This window comes from Callorhinchus milii, unplaced genomic scaffold, assembly GCF_018977255.1.
Source record: "Callorhinchus milii isolate IMCB2004 unplaced genomic scaffold, IMCB_Cmil_1.0 Scaffold4, whole genome shotgun sequence".
NCBI classification, from domain to species: domain Eukaryota; kingdom Metazoa; phylum Chordata; class Chondrichthyes; order Chimaeriformes; family Callorhinchidae; genus Callorhinchus; species Callorhinchus milii.
The window spans coordinates 3,502,227-3,519,988 of NW_024704745.1; the positions used below are offsets into that span (position 1 = coordinate 3,502,227).

The 17,762-nt window shown below is 41.9% G+C and overlaps 1 protein-coding gene across 1 annotated transcript in view; it reads left to right on the top strand.

Annotated features, from left to right (window-relative positions):
* paxbp1 (PAX3 and PAX7 binding protein 1) overlaps positions 1–15,397 on the top strand; it is a 35,582-nt gene extending 20,185 nt beyond the window's left edge. Inside the window, exons 9-19 of the mRNA XM_042333987.1 lie at positions 2,395–2,518; positions 3,679–3,781; positions 4,604–4,719; positions 5,646–5,845; positions 7,113–7,260; positions 7,653–7,774; positions 8,915–8,991; positions 9,291–9,357; positions 11,107–11,253; positions 12,985–13,139; positions 14,239–15,397. Coding sequence (XP_042189921.1) covers positions 2,395–2,518; positions 3,679–3,781; positions 4,604–4,719; positions 5,646–5,845; positions 7,113–7,260; positions 7,653–7,774; positions 8,915–8,991; positions 9,291–9,357; positions 11,107–11,253; positions 12,985–13,139; positions 14,239–14,356 — 1,377 coding nt within the window. The 3' untranslated portion in view covers positions 14,357–15,397. The remainder of the gene's footprint in view (positions 1–2,394; positions 2,519–3,678; positions 3,782–4,603; positions 4,720–5,645; positions 5,846–7,112; positions 7,261–7,652; positions 7,775–8,914; positions 8,992–9,290; positions 9,358–11,106; positions 11,254–12,984; positions 13,140–14,238) is intronic.
* Positions 15,398–17,762: the final 2,365 nt, after the last annotated feature.

Consider the following 17,762-nt stretch of genomic DNA (forward strand, 5'->3'; position numbering starts at 1 on the left):
GGTATCTGGCTGGTATATTTTGAGTAGAACATTTTTATAGGGTAAGGAAAACAACAATTTTACATTTGTATAGCGACTCTCACGTCAGCAAGATACTTCAAAAGCTTCACAGAGCCAATTGGAATCCGAGGTGGGGTGGGGGGAGTTGAAGAAGGTGTGTGTTTTGGGGGGATGAGTGTGGGGAGCAGAGGGAGGGGAAGGTGAACAGATCATGTAAAATTATCAGATTTCTTTAGTTATTTGGATATACCTAAAATTGCCATAATTTCCTGTAAAGTCTCACTTCCATAGATTTCTCTGCTTCCAGCTCAAGGACGGAGAGAGGGAGAGTCTGTTTTTAGATTTCACACATATTAATCTAAGCATTTCAGCTCTAGGTACTGTTCAATATGTTCTCTATACAAGTAGCTAACAGCCTCGCTAATTTATCACTGCATGTCTGAGGCCTAAAGAACCTTTCAGCGGGTTACCATCAAGCCAGTTTGATTGGAAACCTTGATTGTAAATCCTATTCATTCATCGTTGGTCTTCAGCCACTCTCAAGTGTTTTTATTTGTTTCTTAACTATTCCCCATTGTCCTGCTGGCAAGACTGCTGAGCTCACCAAGGACAAATCAATAATGGAGTGCAAGTCATCCATAATTTGTATTGTTAACCTATTCTTCCTCTTAAGAGTGTTTCTTTACACTCCTTGCATATTTTGTTGGTATACACAAAATGTACACCTTTGTCGATAGAGACATTTCTGTTATGTATTCAGTCAGATCACTGATTCAAGACCGCTGATATCTTATTTTAGGGATTATATGTTTGGAATGAATTGGGGCATCGTGAATTATCCAACCCTTTTTGTAAAACTAATCTTGAATTTAGAGCGACTTCAATGGTGACCCAGGGTCATTTGTGTGTGGGTGGGGCGGGTGTCCAAAAGGTTCAGTGCATTCATTTTTCATGGAAATTAAATATTATCTCTGGATTTTTACTGTTCGGAGTTTATCCATCAGAACAAACTTATCCCCCAGCATCATAGCTGTTTTATCTTCTACTGAACAGTAGAACCAGAGGACACGGCCTGCGATTGAAGGGGGGTCGTAAATTTAGAACAAATCTGCGGGAATGCTATTTCGTGAGCGAGTAGTAAGCATATGGAACAGGCTCCCTAGGGAGACGGTGGAAGCAGAAAGTGTTGATTCTTCAAGAATAAATGTAATAATTTCTGTTAGGAAATTATATCTTAGGATACAGTATATAGTTCGGGACATGATATGCAACTGCCAGGATGGTGGAAGGCAAACTTGATGGACCTTGGTCTTATGTTCTAATGAGACCATCTTGCAATATGATTTTCTCCCAACACAGCAGTTTCATAACCAGGGATCCAGATTAAAATAATTTATTTTCAGAAATGGTTAATATAGTCATGAGGCAGATCTTATGGACTAAAGCAGGGTTATTTTCCTGCCTCCACTCTGTATCCTCCACCCTCAGAAGATTCCATCTTCTGCAGTCAATTTGCAAACAGGTTCCAAATTAAGAGTTGAACTAACATTGGGTGGGTGAAGTTGGCTTTAGCGATCCATGTTAGAGAACATTTTTGACCTGTTTTATGCTTAGAAAATGTTCATGATAATATTACTAGGTTTCAGACGGTGCATTACAGCACAACACCATCATTGAATCATGGCTTTAAATATACACAAATTGTCATCAGGGTTGCTAGATACCTGTGCAGCAGCTCCTTTTGGAGAGTTGTGTAGCTACAATTTTCAAAGAAGGAACATTTTCAAAGAATTGCCCTCACTGTAAGTTATTTTCCACTTTTTTTAAAAAAAATTCTGATACCTTTTTATACAAGCTAAAATAACATTTGAAAATCCTGGCGTGAGAAGGGTTGGAATAAGTGCTGATTTTGGTCGCTCTTATGCCCTGTAAATAAATAGATAAATAATTCTCCGGAATTAGGTGAGCAGGATGCATCCCTCCGGGGAGAGAGTGCGCGTTCCATTCCAACAGTCTATCTCTGGGATTTCCATGTGTAGGTGGGATGTATGGAATTCTCAGTTTTGGTTAAGCACGGTGATGGGTTTCCGCATGTGTCAGATCAAAAACAAAAGATATATAGATATAGATAACCTTGCAGATTTTCCTGATGTATTTTAATAGAATTGTGTAAAGTAATTAAATCCAGTGCACTGACACACGCATTAGATGTGCTGAAGTAGCATTCTTAACCACATTTAATTTTCCTTCACAGTCATTCCTTTGGCGATGTTAGTTGAAGGTTTGTCGGGACTAAGTTGGGGGTTAAAACTATCTATACCCATGGTATACTGAGCACAGAGCCGGGGCCTAAGTAAAGAGCCTGGGTATTACGTAGTATGTTATATTTTTCAGGTGCCCCTGGTTAACGACCTTGAATCCGCCATGCACCAGCTGCTGAAACAGCGGGCTACCCGGTTTGTCCAGAGACGGCAAGATGATATTAAAGATGAATCGTCGGAATATTCAAGCCATTCAAGTCAGTCCATCTTGAAGGTTTTTATTTTTCATTGAACAGCCTTGTTCAGTTGTAATACTTCTGTGAGCTTAATAAAAAAAATGTTTTTTTTTAAATAAAAAAACACTCACAATCCAGCAGAGAATCTGGCTTGTACTTGCTAATGTAAAACAGTTTGATTATGGTGTCAGAAATCTTTTGACTGTTTAGTTACGGGTAGGGTAAGTGGAAGAAATATAGGTCGTGGAAACTATTCATGGGGGGGAGTGGGGTGGTGTTTAGATCGGTTCCTTTGAAGATCAACATCTTCACCGCAACATCACCCGTTCTAATTTTTTTAAATACCTTTAAAGATTATTTTTAAATTGTGGTCCAATTTGGGATTTTTTATATTCTTTTCAAAAATATACTTCACTCGGCAGTCTTTTTAATCTTAAGATCTGAATTGCTTGATTTTGGTTTTGGCCCTGTAAGGATTCGTTTGACCCTTCAGTTATTCCCTGTTTCTATCAGGTTAGGATTTCAACCCAAAGAAATACTGTTTGCCCCCCCACTCCCCCCACGTCCTCCTGCTGCCCGAACAGCTTCAGCACAGAAATGCCGCAGTACAAAGACTCCTTTCCTGACTTGATATTTTGATTAATACAACAGCTGCGTACTTCCATGTTGAAACTTTTCCCCGTTGCCATTTCAAGCCGAGGAAACAAAACATTAGTAGTTGTGCTTTCAAATTCTCATTGTTGCTGCCCCATTCTCTGCTGTCACCCTCTTTCCCTCTGCCCCGCACTCCCCCCCACCTCCCCCCCCAACAAAATAAGAGCAATGGGTTTTTATAGCATTTCCCCATTTTAAGTCTCGCAAAGATCTATTCGGAGGGGGCAGTTCGTTTATTTTTCCATCATTAAGTCAGTTTATTAAAACAGAAAAGATTCCCTTACGGTTTCCTGGCTGGTCCCTGTTAAGTTTATCTATCACGGGTGAAAATTATCCTTTTTTTTTAACGGGACCATCCCAAATCACAGACTTTCCCTGAGTGAGTCCAGGTATTGAGCTTATGGTTTCGGGCGGGAACGAATGCAAATTATAATTGATTGATGTCAGTAACTTGACACGTTTATATACGTTTTTTTTTCTCGACAAAAAAAAAACGTGTAGCAATTCGATCCACTTTATATTTGCAGGCAAACAAGTTATGGCAACGGGCCAGGATGCATTCGGTCGTGACCGAGCTTTATTTCAAGAGAATGCAAAACAGAGGCGGATAGCAGAGAGGGAGGCCCGCAGGTTTGATTTAAATACGATGTGTTTGAAGTAAATTGTTCTGTGGCTCAATTATGAAGGGAGCCCTATATAGTGGAGTCCTGTTGCATATTGGCTAGAGCACTCGCCTCGCAAGCGAGAGGATAATCCACGGGCGCAGCGAAACCTTAGGCAAGTTTCCTTACTCCACACGCCTCTGCTTACCGAGCAGTGGAGTCGTGTAGTTCAGTGGTTAGAGCACTCGCTTTGCAAGCGAGACACCTGGGTTCAATTTCCGGCAGGGCGAAACCTTGGGCAAGTTTCCTTACTCCACACACCTAATAATAATCCCTCCAAAACAAAGATAAATTGGTCATTTTTAATCCACGACTGCTTGTGGGCCACTGCTGTGCGCAATTGGCTGCCGCGATTCACCCACAAATATAGTCAATTCACTTCACAGTCTATTCTGTGAAGCTCTTTGAGACGTCGCGAAGACGTGAAAAGCACTATATCAAATGCAAGGATTATTATGATTATTAGTAAGTAGGAAACTGGTTGTTAGTCGATTGGCGGATCGCTTTCCGGGGGTAACAATCCCTTCCAAAAAAAGATCACTCAAATTGCTATGTGCAATTGGCTGCTGCGTTTCGCCCACAAAATGCACAATCAATTCACTTTACAATATGTTCTATGAAGCACTTTGAAACGTTGATAAGGCGCTATATCAAATGCAAGGATTATTATGGTTATCTGCCCTGCTGGTTTTATTTTCAGATGATCCATATTTTTGAGAGTTTAACATGGAAACGGGTGAATTAAGTGGTGAGATTAACATGCATTTAACTGTGTGGTTCTGTAAACTAGAGCACGTCGGAGATTGGCCAGAGAGCAAGCAGGAAAGATGTCTGAACATCACGAAGGACTGTCAAGTGATGATGAAGAAACGTCCACCGACATCACCAGCTTTAATATGGAAAGAGGTATCACAATTCCAAATATTTATTGAATTTTTTAACATTTGCAATAAAATTTGTATTTGTTCAAAAGTCAAATTAAGAGAATGTTTAACGGTGACGGTTGAAAGTAAAAAAAAAACTTTTTGCGGCTAAATCGACATTGTCATCTTCTACAGTTCCTTTCCCTTCTTTTAAACTAAAATTAATGTCATCCTACATTTAGACAGCAGGCCATCAAAGATTTGTGAAAGTCCTGACTTCCAAAATACAGAGATTATAGAATCATAGAATCTTACAGTGCAGAAGGAGGCCATTCGGTCCATGGTGCCTGTGCTGGCTCTTCAAAAGAGCTATCTAACTAGTCCCACTCCCCATAGCCCTGCAGTTTTTTTTTCCTTTTTAAGTACCTATCCAATTCCATTTTGAAAGCTACTATCAAATCTGCTTCCACCACCCTTTCAGACTGCATTCCAGATTTGCAGGAGCATTTATGCATTTTCACCTTTCGTCAACAAATTACCTTCTGTTGAAAGATGAAAATGCACAAATCTTTAAATGATGCAGGATTTTATTTAAAACATTGTACGTACAACTTCTCTTTCCCCCTTCCTCCAACAAGGAGCAATTTCATTCACTAAAGCAATTTCATTCAGAGAAAGGACACCATGTACTGTCTACATTGTTCAGTGCTCAGATGTTATCCCGTGTGAAGGGTGCTGTATAAATGCATATTACTGTTGTACATTAGGATGCAGAACCAGCACCCAGTTTGCTAGCATTACCGGCAACATTCTGTTGACCATTGAATTTGATTCCTTCGTGGGCCATCTAAAGTAATTCAACTGGTAATTCATACCGTTTTAAACCTCGTGGTCAGATTGCTGTTCTGTAAGTTAAAGCCATGGGCTGAAATGAATGTTAGAATGGTAAAGAGAAATCTCTCTTCGCAGATCGAATTGTAAATGAATCCAGGAAAGTGTTTGAAGATGTCTTAGAAGATTTCTGCACACTTGACTGCATCAAATCCCGCTTTGAATGCTGGCGGGAATTGTATTACACTCATTATAAGGATGCCTACATCGGTCTGTGCCTCCCCAAACTGCTTAATCCTCTGATTCGATTACAACTCATTATATGGAATCCTTTTGAGGTGAGAGCTGGAGATCGCTTTAGAAATACTGCTGGAGAGAGGAGGGTATTTATCAGTCCATTGTGCAGTAGAGCAGTGGGATGGGAGTTTACATCTATGTTTTCTCAAGTGGCAAGTTACCAAGCTGGGGGGAGATTTCTGCTGGGAGCAGCAAGTAAGAGGTGAGATGATTTTTCCACAGGAATTGTTGGAAACTAAGAGAGCATGAGTTATCCCAAACTTCTCTCAGGGATCTTCTTGTGGTCGAATGCAGAGCAGCAGAGATTTGAGAACTGGTCTCCGAACGATATTTTTGATCAGTGAATGGTACGAGATGGCGGGGAGGAGCAATAACAACAAACAACAAATTGCATTTACGTAAACGTGAATGTAAAATTACCTGTTACGTCAGGAGGAAATCCCAAGGCGCTGTATTGTCGAGGATTTGCACCCGAGCTGGGGGTTTTGGGATCAGGAGGGGTGAAGAGCAGGGAGGGTAGGGATAGAAGGGTGACCGAAGGGATCAGACAAAGAGGAAGGTCTTCAGACAGAGGAGGTAAGGAGGGGCAAGGCCAAGAGACTGGGTTGGAGTTTCAAAGTGTTGTGGCCAGAGAGGCTGAAAGCCCAACCGCCGATGTTGGGGCCGGCTGGGCAGGGGGACGCAGAGCAGGCCACAGTCCGCTGAGCGGAGGGAGCTGACAGGCCGGTATGGAAGTAGCAGGTCACAGATGTAGGGAGGAGCAAAGCAAAGCAGAAAAAGCACAAACAAATCAAAATCCTCTTTTTTTTGTACGAGTCATACTATGCTTTGTTCCACCAATGTGGAAATCTGTCAGTGTTTTGTCTGATTGCTTATGAAAATAAATGTATTGTGCTTGGAAGGAGTAAGAAAGGATTGGGAGGAGTGGCCTCTGTATAAAGTGCTCCTTGAGCTCACTTTACAATCTCACTACAACCTCTTGCAGTCAATGCCTTTGGAACTGCATCCTAGGAGAGGGTGGGTGGGGGTGGGAAGGAGTTAGACACCTTCAGAAGAAGTAAATGCAAAATTTTGCTGGAACTTACAGCTGTGTGTGCAATGTTTTGTGTTATTTATTGAGACCACCGCACCTTTATTTGTTGAGATAACTAGACATGTCCCAGAGGGTAAAATCTATTTGCTTTGAAATACAAATGTCTGTTTTGGAGAAGAATATAGTAACGTTAGTTTACTAATTGCTAACATCTGTATTTTACTGCAATGACAAAATGCTTGCTCTATGAACCAATTTTTATGTTTTTTTGATAGGCAAATTGTCGTGACTTTGAAAGTATGCTTTGGTTTGAGTCTTTACTCTTTTATGGATGTGAAGAGGGGAAAGATCCACAACAGGATGATGTTGACACTTACCTGTTACCCGCAATTGTCGAAAAGGTGGTATTACCAAAGTTGACAGGTAATTGATTTGAAATACCTTTGGTCTGGATCAGAGAATGTTACCTGTATGGTTCTGCTGGATTTCCAATCCCCCAAAACAAAAGACCCAGAAAGAATTCACAGAAAGCTTTACATTTGAAGCTGGAAAGAATCTTTGCACGTTCTACTAAATGGTCAGGATATAGGGTAGTTGAGAAAGCCAAACAAAATGCAGTAAAACTACATCTGAAAGAAAAAAATATGTTGTTTGCTTTTATTTTGATGATAGCTTTTATGTTTTATTTGTAGAGAAAAAAGGGTTTTGTTTAAATCTGGACTCTCTTTTTAACAAAACAGACGTACAATAAAGTAGGATTAACATGCCTTGTTTTGTCCATTTTAATCAAATCACACTTTGTATTTAACTCCTAGTTCTTGCAGAAAATGTTTGGGATCCCTTGTCATCCTCTCAGACGTCGCGATTAGTTGTATTAATGCAGAAGCTAATTGAAGGATATCCTTCGGTTGTAAATGGAGAAAATAAATACACACAGGTATTTATCATTTTTATTCAATTTTTATGATTTTCCTGGGCAGGGCGCTATTCTTAGGCAAGTTTCCCTACTCCACCCGCCTCTGTTTACCCAATAGAAAGCAGGAATCCAGTTGTTAGACGATTGGCGGATCACTTTTCCGGGGGTAATACTTTTTTTTAAAAAAATTTAAATATTAATTTGGTCACAGAAATCCACGATTTTTGTGGGACACTGCTGTGTGCAATTAGCTGCTGGATTTCGCCCACAAAATACACAGCTCTTTGAGACGTCTTGATGATGCGATAAGGTGCTATATCAAATACGAGGAATTATTATTATTATTCACCATACCTGTTTCTAGTAGATTTTTATTTCCAAAATTCAACTTGGGATGAGGGCGATGCTATTTGTTGCCCATCGTTGATTCCCCTGATTAAGTGGCTTTCTCGACTGCTTCAAGGGCCATTAAGAGTCAACAACATCGTGTGGGACTTGAGTCACGTGCAGACCAAACATTGGAAATTATGTCAGACTTCCTTTGCTGACAGACGTTAGTGAAGAAGTTGAGTTGTTAAATTCTTTTAATTCAGTGTTAATTTGGAAGCTAGATTTTTAGTTAAAAATAACCACCTTCCATTTACGAATTTTCTTAAATGTAAGAATTTTAATACATTGCTCCTTGTATTATTAATAATAATACTTGAATTTGATACAGCACCTTATCACATGTTTGAGATGTAATTGGTCTAAAAACTAAAACAAGGAATTTCTGGCCTCTGAAGTCATATTTCTACATGTAGATGCACATAACATTTGTGAAAACAGGAGGAACACATTTCTGGTTTGGATGAAGAAGGCCCTTCGGCCCATTTGATCTCGTCCTTCCAGAACACCCGCCCTAGCATCCACCCATCACAGCATTGTTTTAAATGAGTTCAGCAACTTGGCCTCAACCAGCCTTGCTGACAACCTGTTACTTACCCTTTGATTTAAAAAAAAACACTTTTGTCCTTAAATTCCTCTTTGCGACTCTCAACTTATGTCCTTATTCTATTATCTTGGTGCAGCCTAAAGTGGAGTTAAAATCTAAGGGTGGTTTTGATTTGGTTTTAAACTTGTTTATTAATAATTAAAGATTCTCCTAAATTTTCTCCACAGTCTTTGCTGAAGGCCATCGTCTTAAAAATAAGGAGAGTGCTGGACGAAGATATGTTCATACCACTTTACCCAAAAAAGTATGTATGCCTGTCGTGTTTGGTACGTGTATGTGTGAGGGGGGGTGGGGGGGTGTGGTTGGGGAGGTTATTGTTAGAACTTGGGTTTCAAATTTCATAAAGCACAGTAGGTGGGATGCATGGAAATCTCAGTTTGGTTTGGAGACTCTTAAGAATGGTGATGAGTTTCTGCATGTGTCACACCCGGCTGGCAACAAAAATTGGATTAAGCACTTAAAGGACATAATTAAGACACAATTCTCAATCTTAATTTTTTTTAAGAGTGAGTCACTAACTTTTGTTTGTACTTTTATATTCAGTTTGCTAGAAAACAAGAACTCTGCTCCTTACCTGTTCTTTCAGCGGCAGTTTTGGTCTGCACTTAAGGTCAGTCTTAATCACAAACTTTTTCATTCTAACTTTCCTTTTACTTAATCGCATGGTCTTTGTAACGTATTACTTTACCACTGTTCTCCAGCCTGGGGACCAACCAAGCTGTGGATCCTGTGTGGCTTCTAGAGTGTTAAACAGAAGCTGCACGTCCACAGATCTAATTATGCGCTCAATTGCTATCTTTGTGGAGTCCTGTAGCGTATGGGTTAGAGCACTCTCCTCGCAGCAGTCTAGCAGTAAGTAGGAACCCAGTTGTTAGTCGATTTGCGAATCGCTTTTTCCGGGGATAATAATCCCTTCAAAAAAAATAGTAATAATAATTTGGACACTGCTCTGCGAATCAGCTGCTGTATTTCGCCCACAAAATATACAGTCAATTCACTTTACAGTATCTTCCGTGAAGCGCTTTGAGACATCTTGAAAACGTGATGAGGTGCGATATCAAATTATTATTATATCAAATGTAAGGATTATTTTATTAATCATGCCTATTCTTTTCCCCGATCAAGAATGGGATACTTCAGGTAAAGAGCAACTAACCTTACCTGGTATATTCATGGGCAAGCAGAGGCTACAGTTAGCTCATAACCACGAGGATAGCAATTGAGTGCATTAACTCTTTCAATGGAAAAGCTTGGTGCCCCACAGTTTGGGAATAATACATCGTAAACCAAAATTAAACATACTTAAATCCCGCAGACATTGTATTCACTGGGATGTGGCCCATTCACGGAATACAACAACTTACATTATAAAGTGCCTTTCACTTTAGAACCAAAATGGTTCACATCAGCTGAGTGGGAACCTGATCTTTTTGGGGGGCTCCGTTATTACACAGAGATACCACAGTGATTTCTGCAGAAATAAGACATTTCTTTTCAACCAAAAAGCTGTAGTGACATGCTAAGCTGTCGGGCCTTTCAGCCTGTGTTGCGTGTATGTTAGTACAAAGGTTTACTTTAGATGTTAGGTATTAAGCATCATTGAACGCATAAGGTTACATTTCATTGCATGCCGCACTGTACTTTGCAGAATAATAATGCAGTTTTGTTGCACGTGCTTTTGTATACGTGCTTCTCCAACACACTAACTGCTGCCTCTGCTCGACTGGCTCCAGCCTCCCACTTGTCCCTTGTGCCTTCCGTTCCACCATCAATAGCTATGCTTTCAGCCACTACACCCCGAATCTCTGGAACACTCTTCCTCTATCCCTCCGCCAAAATTGCAAGAAATAAAAGGGGAGGTGAGAGAAAAAAATCTTTGCCGGGGGTGGTTGGAATGTGGAATTCCCTGCCCCAAATCGTTGTTGAAACAGAGACCCCCTACCCCACACTGCCCCCATCACTTTATTTTATGAAGAGCATTAGCCTTGAAAATAAGGAACGCTGAAGAGTGTGGGTAGCAAGCAGGAGGGTGGGATTAAACCTTACTGAAGGTGCCTTCCTCTTCGACCGCGCTTAGGGTCACCTCCCCCCGGATCAGTGTCGTGCTCCGCTACTATCAAGCGCTCCAGCGAGGGGCGCCATATCAATGCAAGTTGTTTTTGTTGGATTAAACTTGGCTCATGGGAAAAAAAAACAGCGTAGACTTGATTGATTGCCCGAATGGTCTATTTCTGTGCTGTAGCTGTGCAGTTTCCCATCAGGAAGAATTCTGGCTCTCAGTACGTAGAGGGAACAAAAACAAATCCTGCCTCCCCTCTTGAATTTTCGACTGACTTGATTATCCTTTGCTCCTCTTTAGTTATTGGATAACCTCCTGCAGTGGACTGGCATCATTTCAAATCGATCGCTGCAGGATTTAGCTGTGGACGGTCTGTTAAATCGCTACATCCTCCTGGCCGTGCAGAACTCTGACCCTGGTGATGACAGTCTTAAGAAATGTCAGAGTGTAAGTATCACAGAATCGTAGAATGTTACAGCACAGAAGGAGGCCATTCGGCTCATTGTGCATGTGTCACCTCTTTGGAAGAACTATCCAATTGGTCCCACTCCCTTACAAATGTTTCCTCTTCAAGTACCCATCGAATTTCTTTTTGAAAGTTGTTATTGAATCTGTTTCAGTGTAATGGTGAAGTCACTGTTAAGCGCTCTGAGACGCTACTCCATGTGGAGGGCACTATATAAGTGCAAATTATTGTGGCATCCACTACCCTTACAGGCAGTGCGTTTCAGACTCCAAATCTCCCCTCTGGTTCTTTTGCAAATTGTCTTAAATCTATGTCCCCTGGTTACCGACCCACCGGCCCCTACTGTTATTGTCGGGAAAAGCCACTCAGCTCAGATATCTGCTGAAGGCTGTGGAATTCTGTTCCAAACTGAAGAGTTTCAATGACAGTTCTGTGCTGTTTCTATAGCTCACTGAGAGCTTCCAGTGGCAGAAACCTGAAACTGCAACTCCTCATTCATTGCTAAATAACAACCATAAAAATCCTTGTATTTGATATCCGATGGGAGTCCTGTAGCATATTGGTTAGAGCGCTTGCCTTGCAAGCGAGAGAATCTGGGTTCGATTCCCGGGCAGGGCAAAAAGTTAAGCAAGTTTCCTTATTCCATGCATTTCTGTTTACCGAAGAGTTAGTAGGAACCGGGTTGTTAGTTGATTGGTGGATCACTTTTCCGGGGGTAATAATCCCTTCAAAATAAATAAAAATAATAATTTGGTTACCCAATCCATGACAGTTATGGGACACCGCTGTGCGCAATTGGCTGCAGCGTTTCGCCCACAAAAGACACAATGAATCCACTTTACAGTATATTCTGTGAAGTGCTTTGAGACATCTCGAAGGCGCAAAAGGTGTTATATCAAATGCCAGGATTATTATAAACTGCAGCTCTGTCAACTACTCTCAAATTTTCGAACAATCACTTAACCTTCCAGCTCCCATCAGCTGTTTTGTTAGTGTTAAAACATGTCGATGGCTCCTACCAGTTTTCGGGGAAATGGGGAGGTAAAAGGTTGAAATTGAACAGCGTCAAATCAAAGCAGCGCTGTTCCCCACCCCAGAATTCAAATGGAAAGTCACAAATAGCTATTTACATCATCTAGAGGACGATCAATGTAAATACACACAGTGTTGGAAAGCTTAAACTGAAACAGAGTATTTTCCGCTAGACTTTACCGGTGTTAACTAGTTGTTGGTATTAAACCAGTATCAAAATGTACTTTGAAGAGGTGCTGAGCACCTTTGCATATGTGCCGTTTGAAAGCTCCTTCTTACCTCTGTGACCTGCTAACCCCATAGCAACCTGTCCACTCTCTCTGCTCAGCATGCTGCAGCCTGCTCCACACCCTCCACCCAGCCCACCCCATCATCGGCGGTCAGGCCTTCAGCTTCCCTGCCCCCACCCCTTGAAACTCCATCCCACAGTACCTTTGCCTTGCTTCCTCCCTTGTCTCCTTCAAAGCCCGTCTCAAGACCTTCCTCTTTGACCGCGCATTTGGCAACCCTCCTATCACTTCCCTCTCTGCCCTCCAGGCCCCCTGATCCCAAACCCCAGCTCGGGCCCAAATCCCTGACCGTCCAGTGCCTTGGGATTTCCTCCTGACAAGAAAGGCGCTGTGTAAATGTAATTTATTGTTGAGCAAACACAAATTCATACTGCTGCTTTTATCACGTAGGTTATAACCTGTTTGCCAAAGCAGTGGTTTGTGAACCTAAAAGGAGAGAAGAGCATCCCACAGATGGAAAACTTCTGTCGATATCTTATACATTTGGCCAATACCATCTACAGGCTAAGCCTCGGCTGCTCGGATGTAGAGAAACGTGCTGCAAGGTAAGTACAGGAGCCTGGATCTGTGGCACTGCAGTTCAGAAATCAGGAAGCATTCTGACACACAAAAGGTTGTGGAAATTTGGAACTCTCACCCCTAAAAAGGCTGTGGATGAATACTGGATCCATTCAAATTTTCAAGACTGAAGTGGATAGATGTTTGTTCCATTAGGGTATCAAGGGATATGGGGCAAAGGCGGTTATTTGGAGTTGAGGTGCAGATCACCCATGATCTAATAGAATGGCAGAACAGGCTCAAGGGGCTGATGGCCTACTCTATTCCTATGTTCGCTGCCTGTAGAATGAAGAGATTGTGTGCACTTTTTTTGGTAAGTCCCAGTAACTTTAGAGTGACAGAAACCCACTCCCAGACATCTTGCTGATTTGAAATTACTGGGGAGTGACTGCTGTGTCAGTGTTCGTTCCTTTCCCGCGGGGAAGAGCCTGGTTTCTGTACAACAGAGATCAGGAAGCAAGCCTGTTGTGTGTGTCCCATCATGCCACTTTTCCCTACAAATTTGTTTCCTGCACCTTGAATTATTTTCTTTTTCCATCTTGAACCTTGGCATGAAAGAGTCAGGTGGGTTTCAAAGAATAGCATCACTTCCTTCCACATGTTCATGCCCAAATTACGTTTGTTCAACCTTGCAAGCCAAAGCCCTAATGGGTAGGGTGGTCCAAGCTGGACAAGCAGTGGGGTAGCTGGTCAGACAGCGCTCTCAATGGTGAGCTGTGTGGTTTTAGCTGATTAGTCTTCACCCGTTACCCCAACCTCACTGGGGTCCAAGTCTTGGCTCCTGTCAACCTGCGCCTAATACTTACCGGAATTAGGTGAGCAGGATGCATTCGTCCAGGGAGAGAGAGAGCGTTTTCCATTCCAACAATCTATCTCTGGGATTTGCATGTAAGGGTGGGATGCATAGAATTCTCAGTTTGGTTTGGAGACTCTTAAGCACAGTGATGGGTTTCCAAATGTGTCAGACACCCGACTGAACAACCAAAAAAAAATTATGATCTCAGAAGTGACCAGGGCGACGTGTATAATTGGGGTGGACTCATCTTTATTCTGTGCGTGTAATTTATTCAAACTGTTTACCTCTAGGAATAATATCAAACAAGTGATCAAATTTCTGGCTGTCATCCATGCTTTGGACCACGCTACAGCCATGGCTAACGAATATGGGGTGAAGGATATCAAAGCGCTAATTGATGGGAAGTGACGTCTCGAGCCAGAAGAGTTGAACATTCCTGCCGTTTGTATGATTTTGTACATATGTACAGATGTTTCGTAAAAGAAAAAAAATTGAGGGATGGTGTTGTCAAATAACACTCTTGTTTGCTATTTAATAATCACCATCTCTTGTGCTTGGAGATACAGCTGAACTCCTGGAATGGACTTTGAACTCTGACGTCTTTCTACCAGCATCTTGTACATGGCAAACTCACACAAGAACGTATTATTTTTTAAGCCCTCCATGCCATATTTCTACCTTTTATTGAAGATTCCTGCCAGTTTCTTCTCTTCACATCTGTAAGCGGGTTCTCCTTGGAGCTGAACTGCCTCCAAGGTGACGTGCCTGCCAACGTAATGTCAGAACCGAGCCAGCCCTGCACGCTTTTAGCTGGTTAGACTCCAGCAGTTACCCCAACACACACACTCTGGGCTCCCCCCAAGCCTCGGCTCTTACCAACCTGCGCCTAATACTTTCCTGAATTAGGTGAGCAGGATGCGTCCCTCCGGGGAGAGAGTGCGCATTCCATTCCAACAATCTATCTCTGGGATTTCCATGTGTAGGTGGGATGCATGGAATTCTCAGCTTGGTTTGGAGACTCTTAAGCAGGTTGATAGGTTTCCACATGTGTCAGACACCCGGCTGACCAAAAAATAAAACAAAGTGTCCCTTCACGCCGGAAATGAGGAGGATTGCACATCATTCTGGTTGTTGCTGCCCCAAGCATTTAGTTGCAAGCTCAGATTGGAGAGGATTCAGACAAAAAGAGTCCTGGGAAGAAACTGAAAACTCAAGTGTAACCCGGCGACAATATTTTAAGTTAACTGGGTTGTATTTGTTTAATTTGGTAGATGAATGAAGTTTGTTTTATGGTTTTACGAACATAATAAAATAAACTGGTTATTCAATATGTTTGAGGCTTTACCCGCAAGTACTGTGATTGTTTCGCTACGTTTTAGTGTGGGAGGGTGGACTGCAAATTCTTTCGGAGACTAAATAATATTCAGGACAGGATGGATCTTTTTAGACGCAGTTTAAAGATTTTTGCCCCTCCTGGGCCTTTTACGGCGGGCTTTTCTTTACTCGTAAACTTTTTTTTGTTTCCACGTTGTCTTATCCATAAGTTGCACCATATTGCACACTGTCCACTCAGGGTGACTAGTTGTAACCTGTGCTTTCTCTGTCTCTCTCTCTCTCACACAACACATGTTAAGAAGTAATGCTTGACCTCCGAGTGGATGTAGTGCGTTTTAGCTTTTTAACTGGAAATTCTAATTCACAGCGTACAAATGATTAGAGTGTAATGTAATCGTCGTCCTTGCATTTGATATAGCGCCTTATCACGTCGTTGAGACGCCTCAAACGTTTGATGGAATATACTGTAAAGTGCAGCGACTATTTTATCGGCGAACCAGGGCAGCCAATTACGGGTTGAGTCACTAGATTTTTTTTTGGAGGGATTATTTCCCCGGAAAGCAATCCGCCAACCAACTAACCAGCAGGTTCCTGCTTACTGCTCGGTTAGCAGAGGCATGTGGAGTAAGGAAACTTGACTAAGGTCTCGTCCTGCCCGGGAATGGAACCCAGGTCCTCTTGCTAGCGCTAAGCACTACAGTACAACTCCAATGTATTTTTGACCTCACAAAAGCGGTGGCCACTCAATTGCTTGAGCTTGAGTAGACTTGTAGCCAGAAGGTTGTGGGTTTGAATTGCGTGTATTCTCTCAGTCCCATCGGCCTTTCAAAGCTGATAAAATAAGCATATCTAAAAATATCTCTCTGGGGAGGGGAGATTGTGTGCGAGAGGTTAGGCGTGACTGAATTGGTGTCTAGAAAATCCACTGTTGACAGATTGTTAATGTCTGCTTCATTTTTCAATGAGACTTTGAGGTGTGTTCATGTCCTCAATCCTGCAAGCTAAAGCTTTAATTGTTAGAGAGTTGTTCTAGCTAGAATGTGCTAGTAGATATGTAGTTACTTTACTTACCTACTGTTAAAATCTGATATTGAGTTTCATTGTCACGGAATATTGGGATAATAATAATAATAGTCCTTGCATTTGATGTAGCGCCTTATCATGTCTTCTAGACGTCTGAAAGCGCTTCACAGAATATGCTGTAAAGTGAATTGACTGTATATTTTGTGGGCGAAAAGCAGTAGCCAATTGCGCACAGAAGTGTCCAATTTATTATAATTTTTTTGAAGGAATTGTTAACCCCGGAAAAGCTAATCGACTTAACAACCGGGTTCCTCCTTACTGCTAGGTAAACAGGTGTGTGGAGTAAGGAAACTTGCCCAATGTTTCGCCCTGCCCAGGATTCAAACCCAGGTCTCTTACTTGCGAGGCGAGTTCTCTAACCACTGAGCCACAGGATTCCAGGATCAGCATCCAAAAAAGAAAAGGGTGAAAATAATAATAATCCTTGCATTTGGTGTAGCGCCTTATCATATCTTCAAGTTGTCTCAAAGCGATTCGCGGAATATACTGTAAAGTGAATTTGGTTGTAATTTAAGTGCTCTGGGACACTACCCTGTGTGAGGAGCGCTACATAAATGCAAATTGTTGTATATTTTGTGGGCGAACGTCCTTACTGTCCTGAGAGACATTTCTGACAGAAAGAAGCTAAATTCTTCAGTCAAGTGTAGCTCTTCACTCTACGTCATGTCCAGTTGTCTGGCGAATTAGTCATCATTCTTCCAACGAGTAGGAGAATATTTTGGATTGGAACATTATCACATCGGTCACGTTACCTGTAAGGTAAGACGAAAATCAAGAGTCTCTTACGTGGATACGTTTGTACAATGTACCTTATTGTGAACTCGATCTGAGACAAAATTATGCCTAATAATCTCTGATAATCTGGGTCTGAGACCTGGAGCTCACCACTGAGCGACCATCTCCTTTGCCACTGTGTTCAGTTCTGGCCACCGCACCTCAGAAAAGATAATATGACCCTCGAGGGAGATGCACAGCGGATTCACCAAAATGATACGGGGACTTAAAGGGTTAAATTACGAGGACAGAGTTGCGTAAACTTGGTCTGTATTCCCTTGAGTTTAGAAGGTTGAGGGGTGATCTGATTGAGGTGTTTAAAATGATAAAGGGATTTGATGGGGCGGCTACAGAGAAACTATCTCCTCTGGTGGGGAGGAGGGGCATCATAAAATTAGAGCCAGGCCATTTAGGAGTGAAATCAGGAGGCAATTTTTTCACGCTAAGTGTAGTGGAAATCTAGAACTCCCAAATTTTCAACACTGGTGGATAGATTTTTTGTTAAATCAGGATATCAAGGGTTTATGGGGCAAAGGCAGGTGATTGGAGTTGAGGTACAGATCAGCCATAGTCGAATAGAATGGTGGAACAGGCACGAGCGGCTGAATGGCCTACTTCTGTT